We start from the raw sequence: 27,964 nt of genomic DNA on the forward strand, positions 1-27,964 counted from the left end.
TGGGCAGGGGATTTTTCTGGACATGGTGGATGATGTTATAAGCTATTATTCAAAGAGAAGCCAGATGCACCCAGCAGCCTGTGCTGAGTTATCTGTGGTTCATAAATCCCTGTGGGGCAAAGCAGGAGCAGGGATTGCCTGGTAAAAATGACACTGGTATGACCGCAAAGGGCTAGGAAGGCCAGTCTAGAGACTGTTGCTGTTAGTTTAATGGTATGGTCTAAATAATGTTTATATTAGGCTAATAATTATTACGGTGGTATTATCTAACCTGCTTTTACACTCACTAAAGACGCAGACACCTGATGTACTTTAGAATAGCCTATTTTCACCTGGGACAAGGCAGATATTACCTCCTAAGCTCCCTTCCTTTATATCTCAGCCTCCATCCCATGCCAACTGCTTCTAATCATTTCTCTCTGGGCTTACCTCCCATGCATAATCCCACAATTGCTAAGGTTGTTCGTCTGGGCCATTTCTTTCCATGTGGAACTTCAGAGTTTCTTTTCTTGGCCCACCTGGCTCTTCCTCATCCTATGACAATTCTCCTCCTTCTTCCTCCTGCAGTCATGTCTGCTTCTCTTTCCCAAGATCCTCCTCTCTTTAAAGCCCGAGAAGCTTCACTCTGCCCTTTCTTTCTGCCTTGCCCAGGTATAGTAGGCCTTTTATTCGGCCAACCAGGAAGGCAAGGTTATACAGCAATACTTGGGGTAGTGAGAACGTGTTCCTCGGGGCAGCAACTAGATCTTGGCAGCCAATAATTAGCATCAAAATACACAGCACCAGTCCAACCTCTAACAAGGACCGCATCATTTAGGCCGTGATATTTGTATCTCCTTCCAGCTGTAACTGGAAACTGAAACCGCGACGCGACAGTGTTCATGTGACAGAGACATTTGGAGTCGTGGCCTGGAGGATGGACTTGCTGGGGGAAAATTAGCTCAAAGCGGAAAAGTCCAACGAGAGGCTTCTTTGGAGGCCAGGGCAAATTCAAAGCCCACGCTATGTTGGAAGCCTCAAGGCTAGGTGCTTGGTTTAAGAGATACAGGGGAGGGAGGAAGAGACATGAATCAGGGGTCATTTGGAGCATTGGGGCTTCAGTAATTTGTATTTGCAGTCAGGGCAGAACTTGAGTCTCTCTTATGACTGAAGAAATCAGTCAACTATAAGCATGTTGGAGACTGAAACTCTTTGGGGCATCAGGCATGAGCTGGCTGTAAGGGGCCAGCTCTTCCTGATGTTGACCCACACCTGATAATTGAAGACTGAGGAGCAGAAGTGACCCAAGTGCGGACATGAAGTCAAAAGGCAAGATAGAGGTTTGCATCAGGCAAAGAGGTAGGAAAACAGCCTAGTGCAGATGCTCAGGAAAGATGGGGTACCCCACGGTGAAAATTCTAAGGACTGGTGTATAATATGCCTGCTAGTTAGTGAAGAGAGATGCACTGATGTCTTTAAAGGAGCAGTGACTGCAGAAAACGGATATTTAAGCGGCAAAGGATTGCAATCACTGTGGTCTAGAGCAGTGGCTCTCAGCCTTCCTAATGTTGCTGCCCTTTACCACAGTTCCTCATTCTGTGGTGATGTGCCCCACCCTCCACTATAAAATGATTTTTTGTTACTACTTTTTAATTTTGCTACTGCTATGAATGCTAATGACAATATCTGACATGCAGATGGTCTTAGGTGACCCCTGTGAAAGATTCACTCAACCCTCAAAACTGTAGGGGTCATGCCCTACAAGTTGAGAACCACCCGTCTAGATAAAGTGCGCCTCTTTAATTCTCAGAGGAGAAGGAAGGCATGTGCAGAGGCAAGGTAAGTTTATAGATTACGTGGGTTGTCCATCTAAGCTGAAATAAGAGGTAGATTCATCAACCGAGAACGCTGCTGCTGCTGCTGCGCCTGGCAGGCCCTGAAGTCTTGTGGGCAGGTGTGAAGGTTTGAAATAGTTTCTAGGAGATGGTGGCGATGCAATTAGGAGAAGGGAGGAGTATTTCTAGCGAGAGAGCTAGTTCTGAAGTTTGAAAGGACATTGAGCTAGGTGGTCCTGTGATGCTCTCCACCTGTACAGCTGGTTTGCAGGTGCAAAAGTAGCTAGATTGACTCAGAGATGAGGGTGGATGTGCCAAGTGGGTGTGACAAGGGGACAGGAGGAGGCAGGCATTTGTGCAAATGGGAAAAGATCTGTGGTCATGAAGAGTGGAAGGTCTTGGCTAGAATAGAGAAGGAGAGGAAGCAAGGAGGAGCCATTCGAGAGAAAATAGAGAGGGCCAGGGGCAAGCATGACATCGAGAAAGAGACAGAAGCTTGCCTGAGTGGGCCTGTGGCCTTTCTTAGACTCACTGAAATTATTTTTCTATGTAAATTTATGCCCTTGGGATAAATGGCTAAAGTGGAGAGATGCTTAAAAAAAAAATTGGACCTTTAAGTTTAACCAAGTCACCCGAGAAGTGTGAATGCACTTGTGAAAGGTATGAATGACATCAGTTATTAGCAAACAGGACAAGTCCAATATGGTGCATAGTGGCACATGTCAGTAAGATCACCACGCGCAGCATGCACATGTTCTGAGGGAATCGGGGAGGTAGTCGCAGATTTAAACCCAAAAGCAAACAGATCCCAGTGAGCAGAAGGGATGTTAGCCCAGCGTCTACCCCAGCCCTCCTCCCATTATTTCTCTCCTCGGCTTCCCGTTGTAGTCAGAGAGGCTCCTCCAGTTTAGATGACTTCCGGACTCACAATCACATCCCTTCAGTTCAGCTCCCAAGCCTCTGTCCACGCTACTCCCTCAACTGCAAGTCCCTCCTATTTGTTCTGATTTCCTTATTTGCAAACTTCAAGCACCCTGCACCGGAGACCTTTCCTAACTCTTTTCTTAGCACTTCTGAGGGTTTTCTGCATCTATGTCACCTTTCACCCTTTGCTCTTACCATTTTTTTATTTTGTTGTATAATTCATTCCCAGGGCATTCTATTTTATCTTTTTTGCTCTCTAGCTAGTAGTCTTTTTTTTTTTTTCCTGAGACAAGGTCTCTCTGTGTTAGCCTTGGCTGTCCTGGAGTTGCTTTGTAGACCAGGCTGGCCTCGAACTCACATCGATCCGCTTGCCTCTGCCTCCTGAGTGCTGGGATTAAAGGCATGAGCCACCACGCCTGGCCTAGCTAGTAGTCCTTTACCGATAGAGATTTAGAAAGGTGGTTAACAAATGTTTTATGTAAGAAGCAGGCTTACCAATATTTTAGGCTCTGAGGGCCACACTGTCTTCCTGACAAGCCCTCAATCTTGCCTCACTAGTGTGGCAACAAGTGTGAAGGACGCATAGGGAAACAAGCATGGCCGTGTTCCACTTAAGCTCTAATTATGGGCACAGATTCAAATCTCATAGAATTTTCATGTATCATGAATATTATTCTTTCAACCGTTTGAAAATAAACAGCCCAGTTGTGTGTAGTGGTGTATACCTGTGGTCTAGGCACTGTGGAGACTGTAGCAGGAGAATTGTGAGTGGAGGGCCTGCCTGGGCTACAACGGGAGACCCGCAACTCAAAATAAAATGAAATGAAACAGGAAGCACCACTCTTAACCCATGGACTTACTCTAAAACACTTGACCCCTGGAAGACACTTTCCTGAGAGGTCATTCACCCTGGAGGCTGATGTCAGAGGGCAGGCCCTAAGCATTTATTGAAAGGATGCACTAAGATCCAGTATCACGTAATACTGGAGAGTGATTTTGCTAATTAGTTACAGCACTCATCGAGGATCTTGGGATTTTCCTGACTGCAGTTTCTGTGAATCTGAACACTTTTGCTTTAACAAAGATGATGGCTCCTACATATGTATCGTTGCTCACCTTCGCTCTCCTAGTAGCCATAGGTTCTTCTCAGCTGCTGTTTGTGGTGTGGCTTAGCAGGAAGGGCAACCCGAGGCGCTGAAGGTCCAGTCGCTGCCCTATTCCAGTTTCCTATCAGTGGCTCTGCAGAAAAATGGAGTTTTTGTTCACTGATGTCTGAGATGAGGACAGTCATTGTGGGTGAAGGTGCATTGACAGTTGAGGCTACTTAAGCTCTGTTTTATGAAACAATGAGTCTTAGCTGTCACATCCCATAGGGACCCTCCTCCCTCCTGACATGCCCCAATAATCATGTAGTGTGTGTGTGTGTGTGTGTGTGTGTGTGTGTGTGTGTCCATTTGTGGCTTGTTCACATGTGCATGCGGGTGCTCATATGTGTAAGTGAACATATGTGCATTGGGCGGCCAGAGGCTGACATTAGTTGTCCTCCTCAGATTCTTTCCACCTTATTTTTTGAGACAAGGCATCTCACTGAACCTAAAGCTTGCTGGTTGGCTGGACTAGCTGGGCATCAGGCTTCAGGGATCTGTCCATCCCAGCTCTCCCCATCAGAGCTGGAGTTACAAGCATGCACTGCGGTGCCCTCTGTTTTGTGAGGGTGCTGGGGATTTGAACCCAGGTCTTCAAGCTTCTGCAGAAAGCTTGAAGACCTGAGCTATTTCCTCAGGCCCTGCTCATCAGGTTTCCAACTACAGACAGAACTGTGTGTAAGCTTATTCTTTTTGCTCACCATTGAATATTCTGGTGGTTTTAGTAGTTTGGAGGATCCTCTTGCTGGAATCCTTTAGGGCTCAGACAAAGCCTGGAGCAAAGTCATGTATGGCCAGAGCTCGGGAAAGAAAAATGCCCGTCAAATACTCAAATCCCATCTTATCGAAGGAAAACCGAGAGCTTCTGATCAGCAGGCATTCCATCATGGCCTCAGAGTTAACCCACGAGCAAGGGCTTGGTTTGTGTCCTTGTAATAGCTATCAATGCCTTGGGGTGGCCCTGACACCCCATCATTTTGAAGGAGAAAAATGTCCATCTCAGAGATTTAAATGTGTTATATTGCCCCAGATACAAAAGCACGGATGCTCATCAGTCACCATGTCAGCACTGACAGCCCAGGAACTTCTCATGGGCAACAGGATGAGATGTCTTTCAACCAGTCAATACCCTCAGGTCTTGCAGTCTTATTTTAAAACTTTGCAGAAACTGTATATGAGGTTAAATTTGAAGTTTCAAGGCTGAGAGCCAGATAGAACAGGCTTCCCTATCCCCCTTTATAATGCTGAGTGAGGAAATCCATCCTCTCTTGGCCTGTGACATCCCAAGTTGGGCGTGGTTACTGATGCCAGCAGCTTCCATAGTCTAACATTTGATTACATGAAAGTTATTTTTAAATATATATATAAACAGTTACATTCTCAGACTGAAAATTTTCCACTTTAAAAGTTTTCACTAAAAAAATAAAAAATTAAATTAAATTTAAAAAGCCAAAGAGGAAGAGTCTTATCTCTCTTTACATTTTAGCTTTATTATCATACTTAACCAGACTAACATCTAATCCTCCTGGGATTGGAACACACTTCTGTGACTCTCTGGCCAATCTCTCACTCACTGACTACATGGCCAAGGGGACAACAGAGCTACTAAATATTGTCCAGGTAAATGCTTCCTGGCAGAGCTGTTGACTGCCTGATTGCAAGCGGCCTTTCATAGGGAGTGATGCTGATCTTTGAAATTTACCCAGAACAAAGTGCATTAGAAGGTCAAAAGGAAACCTTTGCCATGTGTCTAAGAAGTCTTTGTGAAGGTACTGAAAACAAAGTAAGAATGACTGCTGCACTCTGAGAGAGACGTGGCTGCAGGCTGGTTCTCATGGCGCCCAGCCCCAGGCCCAACATCTGTGCTCCCCTTTCCTGCCTCCCCTGGACTGATCCGATGCAGTGTCACTGTGAAGAGCTCCTCCGCCCAATTCTGTATTTGGGTTTCAGCAGAAACAGATGCAGCCACGTGGACAGATAGTGCCTTCTTAAGCAGCAGCATGTGAAACGCACTGACACAGGGGGAGGGCAGACTTTCCTCCTGAGGGCCCTTACGTAATGGGGTGGAGGCTACTATGGGGGCGAAGAGGTCTAATCAGCTGTTAGAGCCTTAATTACATTCTTCTTGGTTGACATCCCCAATTACCCAATTGTCACGGAGCTCACACTCCAGCGGGTGGATTCTTTCTCCTGATCTATTACTCTAATTGCCTTTTGGATGTCCATGGTCCTCATGCTGGAATTCAACCCCCAGGCCACAAGGGCAGGGCTCACTCATAGCACTGCTGCTGGAGGCATTTTCCCTGGCAGAGTTCAAGTCCTTAGAAGAGTAAGTTTACAGGAAAACTGAGGAGGTAAAAGTGCCATGCATGAAAAATGCTGCAAGACCACCTCAGGTTGTGCTTTCTCTCCTTCTCCCTCCCCATCCCTCTCCCTCCCTCCCCCCTTCTTTCTTCCCTCCCCTGTACTCCACAAAGGAAAGCAAACAAGGTCCCTCTGTAAAGCAGATAGGCTATACATACTGGGGCACAGAACCCAGCTCCCAGGGCATCGCTCTGCCCATCCCTTCCCGCGCACTCCTTCCTCTCTGGCTGAGTCATGCCGCACTCTCCCCACCAACCCAAAGGGCTCATTATGTCCTCGAAACTTCCCAAAGCGGATACAGTGTCACCATTGGAAGCCTTGGGGTCTCCGAGGTCTGGCATCTGATGTCAGAGCCCAGATCTTCTCATCTGCTGTTTGATTTTGGGCCAGTCACTTCCGTGATCAAGCTTTTCGTTGGCAAAATGAGGATAGCAGGTTTCTTCCCCCTTTCAGCATCATGGCAAGAAAATAAGAAAATGCCTATTGGGGTGACTGTAGTATCTCAATAAATGCCAAAGAGTATATTTATTAGTTATTCAATAATTACTATTACAGCCCATGAAGGGCTGACTGATACAGAAATTCTACAATACTCCCAGGAGCATATTGAAAAAAAATATAATTACTGATTATGCGAGGCTCTTTTACTTTTTCCATGAGTTTTCATGTCTCTGATGTTAGATCTTTGCAATGTGAAATCAAAGAGGAGGAAGAGACCACTATTAGCTGCTTAGCTAATTAGGAAAGCACGCCACTTTTAATAATTAAAAGTACACCAAAGAAATAGGGCTTCTGTCCATCCCCGGGGACCTAGGAACAGAGAACTTGGAAAGATTATACACAAACTCTTAGAGAAAATGAAGTCAAAGACTTTCACTTTTAAATTTAAATTTCTACCCTGAGCAAGCCTCCAGCTATTCTGTTGACTGAGCCTGAGGAGAAGCTTATTACAACAGGAGCCTGGTCTACTGCTCCTGGGCACGTGGGTCTGTGTCTACCACTGCGGTGTTCGTGAGAGCCAGCTTGCAGAATCAGTCTTGGCGAATGAATAAAGGAAACCCACTGCTTATGCACAACAGCACTTCATTGAGCCATAAGGAATGAAATTGCATCATTTGCTGGAAAATAGGTACAACTGGAGGCCGTTACATCAAGTCAAATAAGCCGGGCACAGAAAGACAAATACTGCATGGTTTTTTCCCTTTATTTGTGTATTTTAGACTACTTTATGGATATGTAGAAATACACACAGTGTGAACACAGAAGGGTTGACTAGGGAAGGAAAGACACTAGTGGGAAGGAGGAAGGAGAAAGAAGGATATAGTCAAAAACATTACAAACTTGAAAAAAAAAAGTCTTTGTGAAACCCAACACCATATGATAAATATGCGCCAATAAAAAAAAAAAGCAAGGAAGAAAGGTTGTAGATATCTGAGTTGTTTGTGGAAATGTCAAAACCCAAAACTCATCTCCACAGATGACCAAATTGGTGCTTGGTTCTATAGCAGTTGGTGTTTTTAATCTGTAAAGATATTAGATTAACCCGAGAATGGTTACAGAAGGGGAAAAAAATCAACAGCTCCAATGTGAGTTCTGTAACAATTAGGCAATTCTGAAATTTCAACTGAGAGGAATTTAATTAAGGCTGTAATAGCTGATTAAACTCATTGAGATCTGCTGGCAATTGCCACCGGTTACGTAAGTCACCCAGGAAGAAAGAGTTCCATCTTTTTCTCCAGCTGCATTTAACTCTGCCTGTAGGCAAAGGTATGATCTCCCTGGCGCTTCTCAAAATAGGGTCTTTGGCCCACCCATGGCAGAGTGCTCTAAGATGCTGGCGGAAGGCTCAGTATCCCAGGTCCTGACGCAGACCCAGCACTGTGGAAATGGAGGACTTCCATCCTCTTCCTCCCGGTCCCTCTCTCCCCGTGGTGTATGTAAATATACGTTTGTGTGTATACACGTGTGTTTGTAGGGAATAGAGGTTAAGGTCTGGTGCCTTCCTCAGTCACTCTCCTCTTTAGTCTTTCAGATGGGGCTTTTCAGAGAGCTGGGAGCTCCCGGAGTCTGCTTCACCAGGTAGCCAGTGAAATAACGGGGGGGAGGGGGTCCTCTTGTCTCTGCCTCCCCAATGCTGGATGACAGAGGCATCCTGCCATTTCTAGTTTTTTTTTTAATGATTATTTTTGGTGCCGGGGGCTTTAAACTCAGGCTCCGTGCTTGCAAGGCAAGCATTTTGCCCGCATTTCAGTAACCCCAGGCCTAGGAGTTCATTCTTCTAAAATTTTACATTACATTTATCTACTCTGCGTGTGTACATGCGTGCATACACACATGTGCACGTGTGCCTCAGCTTGAATGAGGAGCTCCCCAGCACAGTCAGCAGGAGGCAGTTCCTGTCTTCCACCACGTGGTGCCCAGAAATTGAACTCACAATTGGCAGCAAGTATGTCTCTGCCCATTGAGCCATCCCACTGGCCCCAAGTCCATCCTTTTTGTTTGTCTGTCTGTCTCTGTGTTTGTTTGTTTGTTTGTTTTGAGATAGGGTCTCATTGTGTAGCCCTGGCTGGTCTTTTTTTTTTTTTTTTTCTCCTTTTAATATATTTTATTACCCTGGCTTGTCTTAAGCTGATTGATTACTTAGGCTGGCCTTGAACTCACAGAGCCTCCTGCTTCTCCCAAGTTCTAGGATTAAAGGCGTGTGTTTCTATTATGCCATCTTCGTCTTTGTTTTTAGTCAGTCTTCAAAGAGCAAAGTCTCATCACCTTGCCTCCTTCAATTGGTGCACTGAAAACTTATTCTCAAGTGGCCACCAAGTTCCCACAGCACTGAAACAACGTGGGCTCGCCCAGAACTGCTTCTCAGCAACTTTCTTATGGCGCTTGTTTGCCTGTAGCTGGCCGGGACAACTGAGCTGCACAGTAGTACTTGACTTCCATGCACTAGCTGTCATAGGTGAACTTTAAATGTCACACTCGTCTTTAAAAAAATATGACAGATTACTGTGTCCCCCGGTGAAACAGTCTGGCTGTGGCATATTTCAACTTGTTACTAAACTGCAGCAGAAGCTCAGACACTTGTGCTGTCATTCCTAGAGGGAGCAAGTTCAGATCTGCCTGGGCTCTCCAGCTGCCACCTCAGCCTTGGTGCAGTCTCACTCTTGGCTTCCTTGTGCACTGATGAGCTTGCGGAGGCATGGAAGTAAGGCTAATGGATGATGCTACTTATGCAAAGTATGGACATGAAATCATTTCACGGCTCCTTCACGGTCACTTATAGCCTGCCTTTTGGAAGATTTTTTTTTTTTTTTTTTTTTTTTGTATTTCAGGTACAGAGAAATTGACCTGCTGTTTGTATTGCGTTCCTCTGTAACTTCATCTTCCAGAAGAGTCCGTTACTCATCTTCCCGCCAGCTTGCATGTAAACCACTCCTTATTATCTGGCGTGGAGTGGTCTCTGATGGGTTCGGTTTTGCACCCATGCTTGCCTTAAGGCCTGCTTTCTCCTCTGTTTATGGAATCACCGCATTAGCTCCCCTGCCCAGTCAGATCAGGCCATAGGTGGTGTGAACTTAGCTTTCATTGCCACTTTTAATAAACTTCTCTTGTTTTTAATTTCACAGTCTTTATTGTCCAGTCTCCAAAGAGAGGAGCTAAACAGGAAATTTCCCTCTTTTAACTTTGGCTTCTATGGGAAAAGAAATCCTGATGATCTGGCTGTTACTCTTTAATGCAAATATCACCCTACTACAACAAATGTGGGGTTCATATTGTAGACTGGCCAACTTGGAGCATCTACAGAGCTTTCATTCGAGACATTCCCAGCTCTCATCCCTCACCTCACCCTTTAGGACTAGGTGCATCTCTGAGTTCTAACGATTCTCCTACATCGAGATGCTGTGAGTTTGTGCCAATCTTACCACTGAGGTAAGATGCCCACCAGCTCTTGGTCTTGTCTGCCTCACGTTTGTACTTCCACATAGGGAACTTTCTCCTTCCTCAGTGCCACTGTGAACCCCCAGCACAGCATCTGTCCCACCTGCTGCGATGGGCTACGCTGTATTTTTTTTTTTTTTTTTTTTTTGGTCCTACAGGTGGACTTTGCACATGCCAAGCCATCACTCTACTGCTAAGCAGATCTGTACCCGAGCCCTTTAATGAGGCCGGATCTCCTTCATTCTTCTCAACCAGACAGGAAGGAGAGGGGACCCTCTGAGGACTGCCATTGGTGCAGCCCCAGGAACTCCTGATGTGAACAAAGAGACGCATCCAATGCATGTGTGTGCAGTTCATGAAAGAACAAGTGAGGGAAAAAAGAATATTCTAGAGAGATATTCCAAACACACACACACACACACACACACACACACACACACACACACACACACACACACACACCATATGGGGTATTGTCATCCATTTGCAAATTGGCTTTTGAGGTGGCTGGACCTGAAAAACGCTGGTAGGTTTCAGTAGGTAAGATGACAGGTGAAAGAGTCCAGCTAGAAGAAATCAGGTAGCTATAGGTAACAGAGCGGGTGCTGGTAAAAAAGTTTATGTGTCGTATATTATAGCTTAGCATCTTGTCTCTCTATATGGGCATACAAGAACACGTGACTGGAGGTGTGAGAGCGTGCCCATATGTATAGTTGTATGTGAAGGCTATGAGCAGGTATGTGCTTATGTATAGGTTCATGTCTAGTTGCCTTGGCTTGTGTTGGTGTTTGCTTGTTTCTTGTTAATAGCATGAAAGATCAGTGTACATGTTATACCATGAGAGGCTGCAGAGTGATGGAATAACTGAGAGGCAGACAGAGCCAGAGCTAGAGGAGACAGCAGCGAGGCTGGCGGGAGCTATTTGTAGATGAGGCTTGGGTTGGACAGGCAGCCCGAGAGTTTGCGCAAGGCTAGATTCAGAACTTTAGCATCCTTGTTGCTGCTTGTTTGTTTATTTTGGAGACATGTGCTCATGTAGCCCAGGCTAGCCTCCAACTTGCTTTGTAGCCAAGGATAATATCAAGTCTCTGATTCTGATTACAGGTGAGGCACTGTACTCAACTTTATCCAGTGTTGATGATCAAACCTGGAGCTTTGTGCATGCCAACAAAGGCATGCCTCCACCTCCAAGACTTTAATGTTCATGTATGTCATGTGCGTGTGTTTATGGTTTGGAGATCAGAAAGCATGTTATTTTAATTGTATCTTGTAATGATACAGTCATTTTAATTGCATCTTGTAAGAATTCATAAATAGATTCAATGGGATCAAGCCTTCACAGCCATTTGGAAAAAGAGGTGCACACATCTATTAACCTAAATGCTTCCAGCCCTTTGCTGCCCCCATGACATCCCTCTGAGCTTATCCAGCCATGAAGAGGCCAAGACATTAACGCGAGACATGCAGTTTCTGGAGATGAAATTATCTCTGCTCTGAGAACATATTGGCTGAACATTTGCAGAGTAATCATTGCCCATTCACAGAGCACTTTCTAGAAGCTGAAGGGCCGTTAGCCTCCTCAAAGCACTGTATTTAAATTATATTAATAAGAATGGATAAAAAAATCCTTACAAAGTTAATTTCTCCTTTTTATATTTCTTTCAGTGAAATCACTTCTCTCCATCAGAGGTCAATTATTTTCATTTTGTCCTCCAAACTTCACTATATTTGCTGAAAATACCCCAAAGCTCTATCATCAAAATTCAGTTTATTTTGAAGGCAAAAGATTTTTTCCCTCCTCCCACACAGCCTATTTGGGTGAGTGGAGGCCTGTTTTTAAGGATGAAAAATATTCGTGATAGAGATTTTTAAAAAGCTGCCCATAACTTTCTTTTGTGTACAAGAGCCATGTAGAAATTTAGATCGTACCGAGAATGATGCCTAATGCTTGATAAATGCTCGGAGAAAGTCAACATTGAGTCTTCTAAGAGGCGAAGGGAGCTGAGAGGATGGTTCAGTAAGTGAAATGCCAGTTGGTGTGCACCTGTAATCCCAACGTCAAGAAGGCAGAGTCTCGTCCATCCCAGGGGCTCACTGACCCCATTAGGCTGGCTTAATCAGTGCTCTTCAGGCTAGTGAGAAACTCTGCCTCAAAACAAAAAACAAAAACAAAAAAAAAACAAAAAAACAAGCCTTAATCCTTCACAAAGAGTTGCAAGTAAGTGAGGAACGCTGGGAACTGGAGAGGTGGTGCACCGGTTGGTTGTCCAGTGTCAGTCAGTGAAACCTCCACACAGGTAACATTGTGGACTGAACAGACTGTATTTAGGAATGCATATGCACACATTCAGTAACAATTGGTTTAAAAAAAAAAAAAAAGAAGCCATGAGTTTGAAGCGAGTGGGAAGGATATATTGGAGGGTTTGGAGGGAGGGAAGGAAAGGGAGAAATGTTGTGGTTAAATTATAATCTCAAAAATTAAAACAAATGCTTTCAAAACCAAAACCAAAACAAGATTACAGTGCCTGGGGAGCAGCGCCTGAGACTGACCTCTGCCTTCTACTCACAGGCACATACGCTTGCGTTTGCACCTCCACTCCAACACACACACACACACACACACACACACACACACACACACACACACACGAACACAAAGGATGTCCTCACTTTCTTTTTCTGGCCTTTCTACTATCTAGCTCGATAGCCACCCTCTAACACCTTGTTTCCATCATGATGTATGCTGATAGGCTGAGCAAAATTTCCAGGGCTGTCCCTCATTGGCTCAACTCAGACCCACGTGCGTATTACTTATAACTGGGAGTCAGGAAGCTGTGTCTGGAAGGCAGGAAGTGCCTTGAAGCTGCAGTGTGATTACCAAGGATGAATTAATTGGAAGCAGAGAGAATAGTTTGAGCCTCACTGTGTGAGGTAGGGAAAGCTACATAACCTCTCTATGTTGAGCTACGAAATCAGAACTAGAATGTTTACCGTGGAGCATCTAGGGAGGGTGGAAAGAGTAAGTGACAATGTTTCTTGGCTACGCAGCTGTCGTGTAATGATAGTATGGAATGCCATAGTGGAGACAGGCATAGGGTTTCCTTCTCTGGGGACCCAAAAGGTGGCTTCTCAAGTGACGTGCTGTTGGAGATGTCATAAATGCTAACGACGGAACGAGAGCATCTGCTGTGTACGTTTTGTGCCTTAGTAGGTTCTTGTGTGCATTTTTGTCTCATTTAGATATCACTACAGTCTTTGAAGGGATTTCTGCTTATCATTTGCATTTTACAGACAAAAGGTAGAGCTCGGGGAAAAAAAAGTGACTTTCCTGAAGTTATTCAGCTAAAGGGTAAAGCTGGTGAAAACACTCAGAACTTCTTAATTGTCAGGGACTTTGTTTTACCCACCCATCTGCCCAACCTGTCTTGGAGGTCAGGTTTGAGTTTTCCAAGACAAATGGAAATGCATATTAAAATGTATGTGTTCATGTACGCATGTTTATGCGTATGTGTGTGTGGGTACACATGTGTGCATGTGTGTGATATCTGGAGGTCAACCTTGGGCCTTGATGTTGTTTTTCAGAATACTGTCTACCTGGTTTTAAGGGTGAAGGTTTAGGGTGTCTCACAGTGGCCTGTAATTCACTGACAAGACTAGCCTGGTTGGCCAGCAGGACTCCAGGATCTACTGGTCTTATCCTTCCCAGCAATGGGATAACAAGAACATGCCACCATGCCCTACTTTGTCACATGAGTTCTTGAGACTGAGCTCAGGTCCCCAGGCTATGGTACAAGCACTCGTAGACTGTGCCATCTCTCCAACAGGAAGCAAGATTTTGCGATCTATGTATAGTCTTGGTATTATTATTTTGAGCATTGTCCCTCAGCTGACTGATTGCATCAAGAAGGCAGGAGCCATTTTGTTTGATCCGTCGTTACTCATGGGCTGGTACTAGCACACGGTAGGTGTTCAATAAATCAATGCTGCACGAAGAAAGAATCCCACGGAGCCCGCATTCTCCCTAGCTTAGATCACACATCATGGGCAGATGAGCTTGTTTGCTTCACCAAATTAGTCTGCCAACCTCTGTGTCTAAAAAAAGGACACTATCACCAAAGCTAGACAATTTTGTAATTAGCCACATGGGATGTTTCTTTACAGCCAGCAAAAATTTTCCAGTGCAAATGATGAGGTAATCTCAGAGAGAAGAATTTCTTTTTCTCTTCTTTACCCTCCTCACCTTCTGGTGCTCGGTGTGTCTGGGTTGTCTTTAAGGGCCCAAGATTCATTTCTGGCGACACCCACGTCACCAGAGGAGAGGTGAGCAGGTCATGTCAGCACAGACAGGCCTGCATTGGGCATTTAGCTTCTCCAGGGAGGTGTTTTCCTTGAGGTTGGCATTACAAATAAAAGGCTGACCTATGGTGTCAGGAAGCTGCTCAGGAGGAGGGTGGAGAGAGGAAGGCGCGGGGGCAGCCTTCTCCAGGCGAGTATGTGAACACTGCCAATAAACTGTCAAATAAAATTAAGGTTCAAAACATACAGCCTTCAATTTGATTTCGCTAAGATGCTGGCTGCTGCTCAGAGGGAATACAATCGATTCTATTTTGACAGGTCTTGATGCGTACTAAGCAGTAACAGTCTCCACTCGGTGGATTAATAAAAGTTCACCTTCATTTGCAACTTAAATGGGACCGTCTCAGGGCTGGAAATGATGCTTCCAATTCCATCACTGGCTCTGTCCCCTTAGGTTGTCTCTGCTCAATCCCCCTCCTCCTTTCCCCCCCCCCCCCCCCATTCACTTCTTGTTGCTCTTTCCTTCCCTCCCTCTCTCTCAGCAGAGTCTGGTGCTTCCCTCTTTCTTTCCCCTCCTCTGTGACGGCAGCAGAAGGCCGAGCTTCCTCCCGTGCATCAGGCACTTGGCTTTCTGTGTGTGCACTGCTGGCTTCTCCTGACATGGTAGGAAACAGGTGGAAATGCATCAGGACGCTGATGAGGAAACAGATGATGATGCAGAGCTTGCTCAGCTGAGACCAGGGAGATGCTCACCCAAACCCACACCTACCACAGTCCATGCTGTTTCCATAGCACCCATGGCCATGAACTCTGGCAGAGCATTGGATCTTTCTGGGGAGCCCCAGAAGTGCATGTGTTAGTCACCACCGCCAAATATACACATCTCATTAGCCTCTAGAGGAGTCTGGGATGTGAAGGAGCTGTCCGATACTCAGATCCTTTTCACCAGTTTCCTGGCTCCCCATCTCCTGTGAGGAGGACCCACCTTTATGGAAGTCTGTGACGTTATGGAAGCACAGCATGTCTTTGTGTTTGTCACGCAGGTGGGCAAGTGGGAGAACCAGACCCTCAGCCTGAGGCACGCCGTGTGGCCAAGGTACAAGTCCTTTTCTGACTGTGAGCCAGATGACAACCACCTGAGCATCGTCACCCTGGAGGAAGCGCCCTTCGTCATCGTCGAAGACATAGACCCGCTGACGGAGACCTGTGTGAGGAACACAGTGCCCTGTCGGAAGTTTGTCAAGATCAAGTGAGTGCCGGGGATGCTCTTGGCTGGATGTGTTCAATCCTACCTAGGAGCCAGTCCCAATGTCAAGTAAACCCTGTTGTCATGATCATGCGGTAGATCGGAAGACTTACCTGCCTGGAGATGTGTCAAGTATGCATTTGTTCAATTCCAGTGCCTATATGGAGTGGGTGTTTTTTGTCATGAGAAACTGATACTAGCAGATTATAGGAAAACTAAGAAACTTTCAAGGTTATAGAGGTGAATCAAGTGGTCAAGGGCTTGTCTTATAAGCACAAGGCTCTTAGTTCACGCCCCAGGAATAATGATGATGATGATGATGATGATGATGATGATGATGATGATGATAATAATAATAATAATAATAATAATAATAATAATAAAGCAAGTTAGGCATGGTGGCACACTGGGATGGTAGAGACAAATGGATCTCCAGGATTCACTGGGCAGATAGCCCAACCTACTTGGTGAGTTCCAGATTAGTGAGAGACCCTATGTCAAAACAAGGTGTAAAGCTCTCCCAAGGAGCCACCCAGGTTTGTTGTCTGGTTCCACGTGTTTGCATACGTACACATATTCATCACACACACACACATATGCATATACATGCATGCACACACATGTGCATATGCAAACAAACAAAAATTAAAAACACCTAGAGGAAACGTAGTGAGTAAACAAGAAAGGTAGGATTCAAGCATGGGACCAACAAACGCCATTGCCCCCATACCATCCCTTCAGTCATGTGTCCCATTTCCTGTTTCTCTGGGTTTCTTTCCCTAGTGTGCTGTCCTCCTTCTGTCCCTTTTCTAGTTCCCAAATGGATACTTTCCAAGTTTAAACAAAGCCTGTGTGAGCTCGGCTTGACTCTGGCCTTGGCGTGACTTCAGGTGGACATGGGCTGCACCTGGGCCGTTTTCTCTTTTGTCCCACTGAAGAGAACGCTGACATATTAGGTTTAGGGTTCTCCTGAAAGACATGTTGGAGACACAGACATATGTACCCATGGTAAAGGCAAGGATCTTGCAGTCATGTGTCGAAAATGGCTGAAAGCAACTCAGGCAAGGAAGGAATGCTGTCGGGCCTTGTGGAGGGGATCCGTAGGAGATGTGACTGGAGAGTAGGGTGGCCTGTGCATTATAGCTCACCAGGAAGGGCTGGACACTGAAGGCCTGGGAGAAGAACATCGCCCTGTGCTGGAAAGAGCTTAGCACGCTTAATAAGCCAAAAGACACCTATGGCAGGCCAGAGAGGAGTGAGCTAGGAGGGTGGATGTGGGAAAGGGGCTCAAGCGGAGGGCAGGATGCCGTGAGCTGAAGTTGGTTGGATGGAGAAAGCTGTCTCCCACAAAGCAAAGCATAAGCTCAGCAGGATGCCTCTGAGCATCACAGCGTTGTCTGAAATGGCCAATCAGGTGGGGCTTCTTGTGTTCCGAAATCTACAGGAACAGTTGGAGTGTAGCCAGCAGCCTTGCTAGAAATGTTGATAGAGAGCTTGCTCAGCATGCGTGAGGCCCTGGGTTCAGTCCCTTTCACTACAGAACGTGGGAGCGGTGGTCTGAGCCTTTAAGTCTATCACTCTAGAAGAGGGAGGGAGGGTCAGGAGTTCAAGGTTATGCTCAAATACATCATGAACTTGAGGCTGGCCTAGGGTACACGATGATAAGATAGACGTGATATGGTAGGAAAGGTTAGACAGTCACCTCAGAGGCAAGACCAAGTAGGTCAAGTCCCAAGTCCCATTTCTGTGGAGAAACAAGAACCCAAAGAAATTAAGCCCTTGAAAAGAATTGACTTTTCTATTGAAGATTAAATGGCTTAGAACATTTAAGTTTGTGTTTTGGGTTCCTGTAGGGAGGTGGGTGCTTTCTGCTTCCTGCTTTCCATGTGGAAATGCAAGGAGCTTGCTGTGCCTCTGTGTCTAGGCAAAATGCTGTTGAATTTAACTGAGATCAATAGAAATATGCCATGATCCACTAATCCGGATAGGAACACAGATGAGATCAATCTCATTGCCAAAGTGAAAGGTGCTGCGCAGGACTGCAGGAAGGTCCCAACCAGACAATTTAAGCACATTTGTTTTCTCAGTAATTCTCTTGCAAGGAAGACCTTTTGTGCCTCATCTCTTGAACAGTGTGGTCTCGAGTGCACTCACAAGTCTTAAGGGTCTGAGAAATGACTTTCTGTCTACACTGCTAAGCATGGAAGGCAGAGAGAAGAATCTGGAAGCGTTATTTGCCTCGATCTGCCAGGAGAAATGGCCATTCGACCAAAAAACTCCTTAGCTGGCAGATCACTGGAGGGGAGAGAGGGAGTTCATTTAAAAAATTGTGGTATGTGTGTGTGTGTGTGTGTGTATGTGTGTGTGTGTTTGTGTGCGCATGCGTGGGTGTGTACACGTGTTTGTGTGTACGCTCCTCCTTTCCTTGTCTCTGCCAGGTATTTCATCACAATAGCTAGACAGTTAACTAACACAGTGGGGAAGGCATGGTGGTGGGTGTGGCTCCAGTCATGGTGGTCCGAGACTGTTGTGGATGTCTTTATATACAGCACACCAAGAAGCAGAGTGTGAACATGAAGTGGGGCTAGGATATATGCCTCGGGATGCTCCGCCCAACAACCACTTCCTCCAGCGAGGCCTCACCTTTCAGAAGTTCTACCACCACACACCTGTAGTGACCAAATGTTTCTACATATGTGCCTATGGCAGACACTTCACACTCCAACTGCACACGTGCCCAGCCATCCTGTAAATCGTTGGCCTCTCCATTCAGGAGTGAGAACACTTGCTACGCATGATAGCAAGCCCAGGCTCCACACACAGTTCAGCTCTGACTTGGCTTTGCTCTCTGTCAACTAGCCACACAGGAGAATCGCAAGGCCATCGAACCCCACACCTTATTGTCTTCCTTCTTTTATATTTGTTTCAGTGAATCGTCTTTGCTTTGATTGGTGGTGGAGAGCTGAAAAAGTCTGAGTATCATTTATTTCCTTTTTTTTTTTTTTCCCTGTGATTAAGCCATGCATCCCTCACACTCACAAAGGCTGACAAAGGAACCATTAGGTGTTCGCAATCATCAGGGGCTCTGAGTCTACAGTCACAATAATGAATTTAATTAGTAACTTTGCATGTCTTTTTCATGTTGTGTTTCTAGTTGCTTACATAGAAGAGGCACTCACTGAGTGCCTTTGGGGTGAACATTCACAGGGACCATCTATATGCAGAAATAACCCTTGTGGTCAAGGGCTATCATTAGCTCCAAAGCTGGCTGAGGCTCTTCTCAAGGCCAGAGAATACCTGAGATCTAATTTATGGGGCTCCTATAAGTTTTATCTAACCTATCTCGGAAATCTTGGCCAAATGGAGGAAAAGGCATCAGTGTGTGATGCAGTTTCCAGGAGAAAGAAAGAGGATCTAATTGGGGCACATGTGTCAAGGGTACACATTCAGAAAAGAAAATGGTAGCTGAACCTGCCATTAACTGAGTGTACCTAGGCTGTGTTTCTATTATTTTTAAGTTTACCTTAGTTTCTCTATTGTGAATAGTTAGTAGAGGAGAAGCAGGGACTTAACTTCCTATAATTTTATATTGACCCCAGCCATCTTTGTATGCAAATATATGCAGATGTGGCTTCTGAGGTGAGGGTGCAAGGTTAGGGAAGGTCAGGGAAGGTCAGTTAGGTTCTAGGCTAAGATGGGGAAGCAACCACCATGCTTCTGGCCAAAGGAAGCCAGATCATTGAGTCCTGTCTGGGACAGGATGAGGTGTAATGGTTAAAACAATGAGTCAAGTGAGGCCACTCAAAACCTTAAAATAAGGAAAAAAAGATGTCACCTGTAACCCCTCCCCCCCCTCAATGACCAAAGTTATACTGCCAAATGTGTCCACATTCCTGTATGGAGAGAGCAATAGACATCTCTGAGGCTTGATGCATATGTGTGTCCAATTATACGCAGAATGAATATTCAGTAGAAAACATGGAGGGATCTCTCAAAAATACGGGAAAGAAAAAAAAATTTCCCACCATTCAAATACAGCTACCTTTCCTGTTTCGTTGCTTTTCTGGATGGTTGTTTTGTAGAGATTTGATTTTGTGTAGCTATGCATATGTTTTTATTTCTTTGCACCAGACTTTTTCATAAAGCATGTAAACCTTTTCTCCTTTTGATCTTGCATTTCCATAAACATTATTTTGATGCTTAGTTAACAATTCACTGTATAAAAAATAGAGGTTTAAAAAAAAATAGAGGTTTCCTTTAGAGAAGGCACTTCGTGACTGGAGGACTCACTGGCAGGACTGAGCTAGAGGTAGAATTGAGTATAGCGTCAAAAGAGACCTTGATCTTGTGGTGAGACTCTGTGAGAGCAATTTCCTGCCGGTTTTCGAGACCATGATGTTTCCTTTAGTTGAGAAGGGTGTGTGTGGATGTTCTGAGACTCTGGATCATGAATGAGTAAGGCCAGGTGACTGTAAAGAAGAGAGAGCAGAGCCTTGGGAGACTCCAAGGTCATCTTCAACATGACAATGCTCTGTGTATCTTTTCTTGCCTATGTCTGTGTAGGTGGTGTGTGGATGGGTGTGTGCATGCTCAAATGTGTAGGATGCATATATGCATGCACATGCGCATGTATCCTTGCAGAGGGAGGCCTGATGTTGTCATCAGGTGTCTTCCTCCATTGCTCTTTACCTTATTTATTGAGGCAAGGCTTTTCTGTGGGTTCTGGGATCTGAACTCTGACCCTTATATCTGTGCAGCACATGGTTTATACCCCGAGCCATCTCCCAGACCTTACTGTGTCATCCCAGGACTCTTCTTACCCTAAGGGATTGTCTGTGTATTTCATTGCCATGCGTTTGCACAGAAAGAATTTTCTGACTAATCTCTCACTTGACCGGTAGCTCTGTTAAGAAGTAAAACCCACAGCCTCAGAACACGAAAGGCTCCAGTGTCCCGTCTTCCAGGCACTCTCTCAGGTGTCCTCGCTTCCCCCGTTAGCTCTAAGATATTATAAGCGTAGAGATGCAGGAAGGCACCAGGCTCCTGAAGGATTTCAATTTTTCTGCTCCGTTTTTCAATTAAAAAAAAAAATTCAGCTTAGACCAGATGACAATATCATAGTCTAAAGTGGCTTTATGTGTTCAAAACTGTTTAATAAGTGTTGCAGTAACTCTTTCTGGTAATGGGGCATGAGCCGAGCCACACTGGAGAAATGGCACGGAGGTGAAGCTCACCATGAGCATACAGCGCTTATGAAGGCACCTCACCAATAGGCATCCACCAACAAATGTCAGTTGCTACAACCAAGCAGTTCTGTGGCGTGCTTAATGTGTAGGATGCTCCATTCACTGGTAGAGGGCTCACCTAGCATGCAATAGCCTGCAACTTTGGCCGAGAGATGGAGATGTAGGAATCAGAAGTTCAAAATCATCCTCGGCTAGTTAAGGAGTCTGAGGCCAGCCTGGGCTACATAGACTCCTGTCGCACCAAACAAGGCGTTCAGGAAGTAGCTTAGTGCTTAAGATTGCACTATGTGAAAACACAAAGACCTGATGAGTTTGAATGCACAGCACCCATGCCGAAAGCTGGGTGGGCATGGCTGTGTGTGCTATAACGCCACATTGGTTAGGGTACAGAAAGAAACATAGCCTAAGAGATGGTTGACCAGCCAGCTTAGCCAAAATGGCCAGTGCTTAGGGTCAGTGAGAGACCTGATCTCAGGACAACAAGGTGGAGAGTAATAGAAGGCATAGGTTGTCTCCTCTAACCACTGCACACATGTGCACTGACACACACACACACACACACACACACACACACACACACACACACACACTTGCTTTCACAACTCACTTCCGCTTTGTGAACCTCAACATCTCATCCAAAATGCGTGTGTAGCCATGAATACAGCCTTCCAAGAGTAACGTTCTGTGACCCTGGGGTTTTCTTGGCAGCAACTCAACCAACGAAGGGATGAACGTGAAGAAGTGCTGCAAGGGCTTCTGTATCGACATCCTGAAGAAGCTGTCCAGGACGGTCAAGTTCACCTATGACCTCTACCTAGTGACCAATGGGAAGCACGGGAAAAAGGTTAACAATGTGTGGAACGGAATGATAGGCGAAGTAAGTCACCTTTGCTCCCTCTGGGCTCTCATGCCAATCGAGGGCCTCGGGGTCCAGCGCTGTTGGATGGAGAGGATGTAGGCTCTGTTCTCTCTTCCATCCAGGTGGTCTATCAACGGGCAGTCATGGCCGTGGGCTCACTCACCATCAATGAGGAACGTTCTGAAGTGGTGGACTTCTCGGTGCCCTTTGTGGAGACAGGAATCAGCGTCATGGTGTCCAGGAGCAACGGCACTGTCTCTCCTTCTGCTTTCCTTGGTACGTGAACTTCATAGGAATGATTGCTTCCCTGCAAAAAAAAGAAAATCATGCATGCTCTGGGCTGAGGAAATACCTCAGCTGCTAAAGAGCTTGCTGTGTAAGAGGGAGGACCCGAGTTTGTTCCCAGGTCTCAGGTGGAAAGGTGGGGAGTGGTGGTGCACACCTATAGTCAGAGCTCTGGGGAGATGAAGAGAGCTAGCCTAGAACTCTTGGCCAGTTCTAGTCAAGTGAGGATCCTCATCTTAAAAAAAAAAAAAAAAAAAAAAAAAAAAAAAGCAGGCAACATATGATGAATGGCATCTGGGACTGTCCTTTTGCATACCCCATACACACACACATGAAATTATAACTGTTGTTTTCATTGCTTAAAAACTAGGACCAGGATGGACCTTGTTCAGTTCCACTTGACTGACCACAGATGTACATTCTAAAGAACGTTCCATTTGACCTCTTCCTGCTAACACCGTCCTATCCTATCCCCTCCGATCACAGGTTTTCATTTGTCTTTAACTTGGGCATCTGTGCTGGTAAACATCATCACCTATTTAGACACTGACCTTGATTATGTTGATTAAAGTATATTGCTAAGGTCGTGACAACTTCTTTAAAAAACCTTTTCTGCCCCACAGTTAATTTTGAAAAGCTGTAGACCTTTATTCGCCATCCACATGCACGTACCTTCTATTTCACTAATCATTTATTTACTAGAAGGTAATGGAAACCTGCCCAGTGATTACAGAAGTAGTCCGAGGAATATAAACACTGGTTCAGAATCAATGGACTCGTATTTTAAACTGTGGCTATATCTTTTGTTGAACAGGAAATGCTTTCAGCTTTCCTCTTAACCATCTCATAAATGTGTTTATGTGAAAAATAATCATGGCGGAGTTACTTTTCCTATTGTCCACTTCCCAAGAGCACAGGACAGTATGCACACACGCATCCTGGTGGGAGTCATAGAAGCTTGGTGGTGCACAGCCAAAGCACAATTAATTTCTCCTTTAAAGCAACTGTGTGTGGCTATTGTACATTATTTCCCAGAAGTTGTCTCGTTGAACGTCATGAAGTTCAGATTATATTAACTTTCCTCTACCATGCCCATATAAATGAGAAGGTGAAGACAACTCTTTGTCTCGGGAGGAATGATGCATGAGCAAGGGAAATAGTTTTTATTAAGGTCAAGTAAATTTATACTTTTCCAGAGACAGGAAAACATCATTAAAGAAGATCACAAGGGCTGGAGAAATGGCTCAGCGGTTAAGAGCATTTACTGTTCTTGCAGAAGACCTGGGTTCAGTTTCCAACACTCTTTTTTTGTTTGTTTGTTTGTTTTTTCGAGGCAGGGTTTCTTTGTATAGCTTTGACTGTCCTGGACTAACTTGGTAGACCAGGCTGGCCTTGAACTCACAGCGATCCACCTGCCTCTGCCTCCTGAGTGCTGGGATTAAAGGCGTGCGCCACTGTGCCCGGCAATGGCCTGTAACTCCAGTTACAGAGAATCTGATGCCCTCACCTGACTTCCATGGGCACTGCATGCATGGGTGCACATAGACACGCCCAGACTCAAACACACACACACACATTGAATAAACAAACAAACAAACATTTGCAAATGCAAACCAACATGTGGACACCAACTTTAACCTGTCATTTCACTTCGCCATGCCTTCATTTGTGTCAGGTCAGCAGCCAGCAGCCCCTTTCCCTTGAGTGCAGTATTAACTAACAGCACTTTTGGAGACTGCCTTAGTCGCAGCAGCATATGCAGTGACTATTTTCATTTCTGGTAATCCAGTTAAACTATTGGAATCCTTGCCACTCACTGCATTTGATTTTTTTGTACTTGTTACTTCAATTTTCACACCCTTTGTTGGTCTAATAACGAGCTCAGGAAAGACATATCTTGTGATGTTTCTCCCCTTTGTCCTTTTGTGTGACACGGACTCTGAGATCCGTATCTTGAGAGAGCCTCATTACACCAGGAAAATCCATCTGGCTCATCCTGACAGGAGCACAGAATCTCAGCCGTTATGTGATGGATGGCCAGTCCTTAGCTTCCTCTGCTTACTGTTCCTGCATTGCCCACCAGACTGTTCAGCACAACACAGCTGCCCTGCGGGTTAAGAAAAGACAGAGGAGGGACTGAATTCCATGCAGTGAAGTGGGAAAAAATGGGCCCCTTCTCATGAACTGTCCATGTTCCCGAACCAGAGAGAACCATTTTCCAGTGCAACCAGAGACAAAGAATATCGGGTGTCCCATAAAAATGCGTCTCTGACAGTAAAGCTGGCATCAACCCAGTTTCTGTAGATATTTTATCTTACCTGCGTTTGTAAAATATTTCCATTAAAAAGTCAACTCTTTTGCCAAATTTAACACCTCCTTTTCATACTGTCTCTTTAAAAATAAAATAAATAGTATATAAGGGAGCCACTTTCAAAGCTGTTTTCATGCAGTAAGCTTAATATTTTTCCTGCTCAACAGACTACATCCCTGGCTGTCTGTTTGTCTGTGCACTCCATATTCATAACCCTGTCCGATTGTCTGTGCATCCCTTATTTATGGACATTGTGTGCAGGTTTTGAAAGTCATAATGAGCCCAGCTAAGCTACATTTTTCCATCATGGGCTCCATCAGCCATGCGGAGAGCCTAAACTCTCAAAATCTGATTGCGTTGGTCCTCATAATTTCCTATTCTCTCTCCTCCACCAACTCCATTATCTCACATGGGAAACGCTGGTTAGGTAATGCTGCTGAGCATTTGTATAAAGCCACCACCAGCGGCTCTTCAAGGACAGAGATATCGTCTCTTGTAATATTTCCATCCAGTTAATTCTAAGAACTTGGCGAGCAGGTTAGATGCTTTGATCCATATAAATGCTTACCTGGTGTCTCCCACACTGATGGTCCTTCATGGATGAATGTTTTAAAACACTAGAGGATATAACTTGGAGCTACTTAAGATATTTCTGGGTCACTCCTCAGATGCTATAGACTGGTTCATATACACACTGTGTGTGTGTGTGTGTGTGTGTGTGTGTGTGTGTGTGTGTGTGTGTGTGTGTGTGTGTGTGTTGTCTGCAAGTAGCAGGCTACAAACAGATATCTCATCTATTAGGCCAGGAAGGGGGCTTACCACCATGCTCAGCCACTGAGTTCTGTCCCAGGGATCCAGAGGGTGGAGGGAGAGAATTTCTGCTAGTTTTCTGATTACCTCCACAAGTGCACACACACACACACACACACACACACACACACACACACACACACACACACACCCTACGCACATACAAAATCAGTAAGATAAAACTCGATAAAATTTAAAAATAGATTGCTGAAGCAGAGCCTTTGATCTCACAGGCATGACCACAGCAATGAGTCTAATGATGTCACCTTCAAGTGAAGGAACATTTGGGTCAGTGGCTGGGCTCAGTTTTCTGACTAGTATGTTAGTGTCTAGTATGTATTCTGCCAAACAAAATCTGCTGCAGGCTTAAAAATTCTGACACATGAACAGAATGCAGTAGTGATTTACTCCTGATTTTTATGATGTCATCAGATCATAAATGGGAGTTAATTATTAAGTGTGCTTTTATTAACTGGGGGTGCTTTTTCATCACTGTGAACTGCACATCCCCCTTACCCCTCATGGTTTTAATTGTGGAATCTGTCATTTGGTCCACTATGTGGTGTATGTACGTAGCATTTACAAAACAATGCTGAAGGCTTTTCCCAGAAAACTCATGCACTTCTCACATGCCCTGGCAGGACACACTCTGCCATTACTATACCCTACTTGCAGAATTACTTTAACACCTTTATTCTTGATGATTAAATACTTTTTTGATTTCCCAATTATCCATCTACTTATCCTCTGTCTTGGCTGCACCTCATTACCAGTAGCAGTGATTCCAGGAACATAATGTCATTTATTCCTCAAGCTGAAATCAGCTAAGATAAATTTCTGTTGCAGTCTCCATTCCTTGGACTCATTTTTGTGTTAAGCAGGGGAGCTATACTGTTACCTATTGCCCTTTACCGTATTCCAGCTACTGAAGCTGCATCGCAGAACACTGTGCTGGGCTCCGAATTATCCAGCATCATTAAGGTTCCTTGTTATACATTTAAGATAATCTCTCTAGAATGTGAATGTGTCAGGGCCCATAGACTTTATTCCTGACTGATATTACCAACTTCATAAAACTTTAAAGAAATGATGCGGTATTATGTTTACTGTGCTTTGCTCTCAAAAGCATTTTCTCTGGGGGGAAATGACTTTCTTCATTTGTGTCTGTGGGTGATAGCCTCTCAACCATGTAATCAGCTGGACACGGGCTCGCCTAGATTTTTTTTTTCCAAAATCTCTAATCTATCTATATCACACATGATAACACAACTTTAATCAGCTAATTTTCCCGTTATCAATCAGGTTATGTGGAAGTGTTCCTTTATTTACGGGAACTCTGATCTTTCTAGAATGTTGTCAGACTTAGAGCCTTGTGCCCTGCATAGTTCTGTGTAGGAAGATACCTGCCGACTGCCCACGTTCCGTTCCGTGAACTATTAAAATGCCTCGGAAGGGAAGCAGCCATCTACCCACCATAAACTTCATCACTACGCTCTTTATTGGTATCTTATTGAATTGTCCCATGAATGTAGTGTCTCTGAATGACTTTCGGTTCTATTTAAGCCCATTACCCACTTCAGTAAGATTTGTAGGCCACAGGGATCTCATCCATCGGCAGCAGAGGGTGGTAAATTGTGACCTTCTAATATTCTTGTCAATGCCGTGATTTCATAATCCTTTATAACAGGTTACAATTTTCCTAATAGTTCTGAAATTTCCCACACTTCTCACCTCTGGTGTATAACAGTACAAAGGAAAGTAAAAATTAAACCCACACATTTGTAGAGTCCATATACTAGAGCTTTGGATCTGGCTTGTTTCTCCTCAGCTTAGGTTTTCTAGAGAGTTCTATGATTATGTAGACCCTGTGGCCTGTTTATTTACTCTAACAGCTTCCTTCTTATCTTATCATTCTTTTTTTGCTTATATTATCCTTGGCCTGGTTTTGTATCGTGTCACATTCTCTTCTCTGTTTTTATCATCTTACGTACAGTCTTATAAAGTGTCTCAAACCATTTTTATAAAGAAGGGTCTCACATATGAATAAAAATGACCAGCTCCTTCGCAACGATTAGGTTTGAGGAGAGCTAGTGGGCGGGTGTGTGGGACTCCTGCTGGAGGTGAGGCAGAAGTGACTGGCTGTGCACTCACCCATCCCTTATCTCTCCCCCCCGCCCCCCGCCCCCCCCCCCCCCCCCACCGCTTCCCACAGAGCCCTTCAGCGCCTCTGTCTGGGTGATGATGTTTGTGATGCTGCTCATCGTCTCTGCCATTGCCGTCTTTGTTTTTGAATACTTCAGTCCTGTTGGGTACAACAGAAACTTAGCCAAAGGCAAAGGTAAGGCAGCCCTCGTGAGCCCAGGATGAAGTGGGCACTGTTCCGGGGCTGGAAAGGGGGCCCAGCGTGCAATGTGCTTGCTGTGCAAGCACGGGGAGCTGAGTTCACATCTCCAACACCACATACAAGCCAGACTGCATCCATAACCCAGTACTGGAGGTAGAAGAGCAGAAACAGGCAGACTCGGGGGCCTTGCTTGTTGGCCAGTCTAGCCAGTTGGTGAGCTCTAGATTGAAAACACCAAGATGGACAGTGATGCTCGAGGAAAGATGCTCGAGTTTGAACTTAGGTTTCCCTGTGTGCATGCACATGAATAGTGCACACACACACACACACACACACACACACACACATACATACACACACAGGCACACACACATGCATGCACAC

General features: G+C 45.1%; 1 protein-coding gene across 1 annotated transcript in view; it reads left to right on the forward strand.

The window, feature by feature from the left end:
* Window positions 1-27,964, forward strand: part of Grin2a (glutamate ionotropic receptor NMDA type subunit 2A) — a 398,907-nt gene that overhangs the window by 296,631 nt on the left and 74,312 nt on the right. The window contains exons 4-7 of the mRNA XM_051167318.1: window positions 15,523-15,728; window positions 21,680-21,848; window positions 21,953-22,106; window positions 27,449-27,574. Of these exons, the coding sequence (XP_051023275.1) occupies window positions 15,523-15,728; window positions 21,680-21,848; window positions 21,953-22,106; window positions 27,449-27,574 (655 nt within the window). The remainder of the gene's footprint in view (window positions 1-15,522; window positions 15,729-21,679; window positions 21,849-21,952; window positions 22,107-27,448; window positions 27,575-27,964) is intronic.

The sequence above is a fragment of the Acomys russatus genome, chromosome 25, assembly GCF_903995435.1.
Source record: "Acomys russatus chromosome 25, mAcoRus1.1, whole genome shotgun sequence".
NCBI lineage: Eukaryota > Metazoa > Chordata > Mammalia > Rodentia > Muridae > Acomys > Acomys russatus.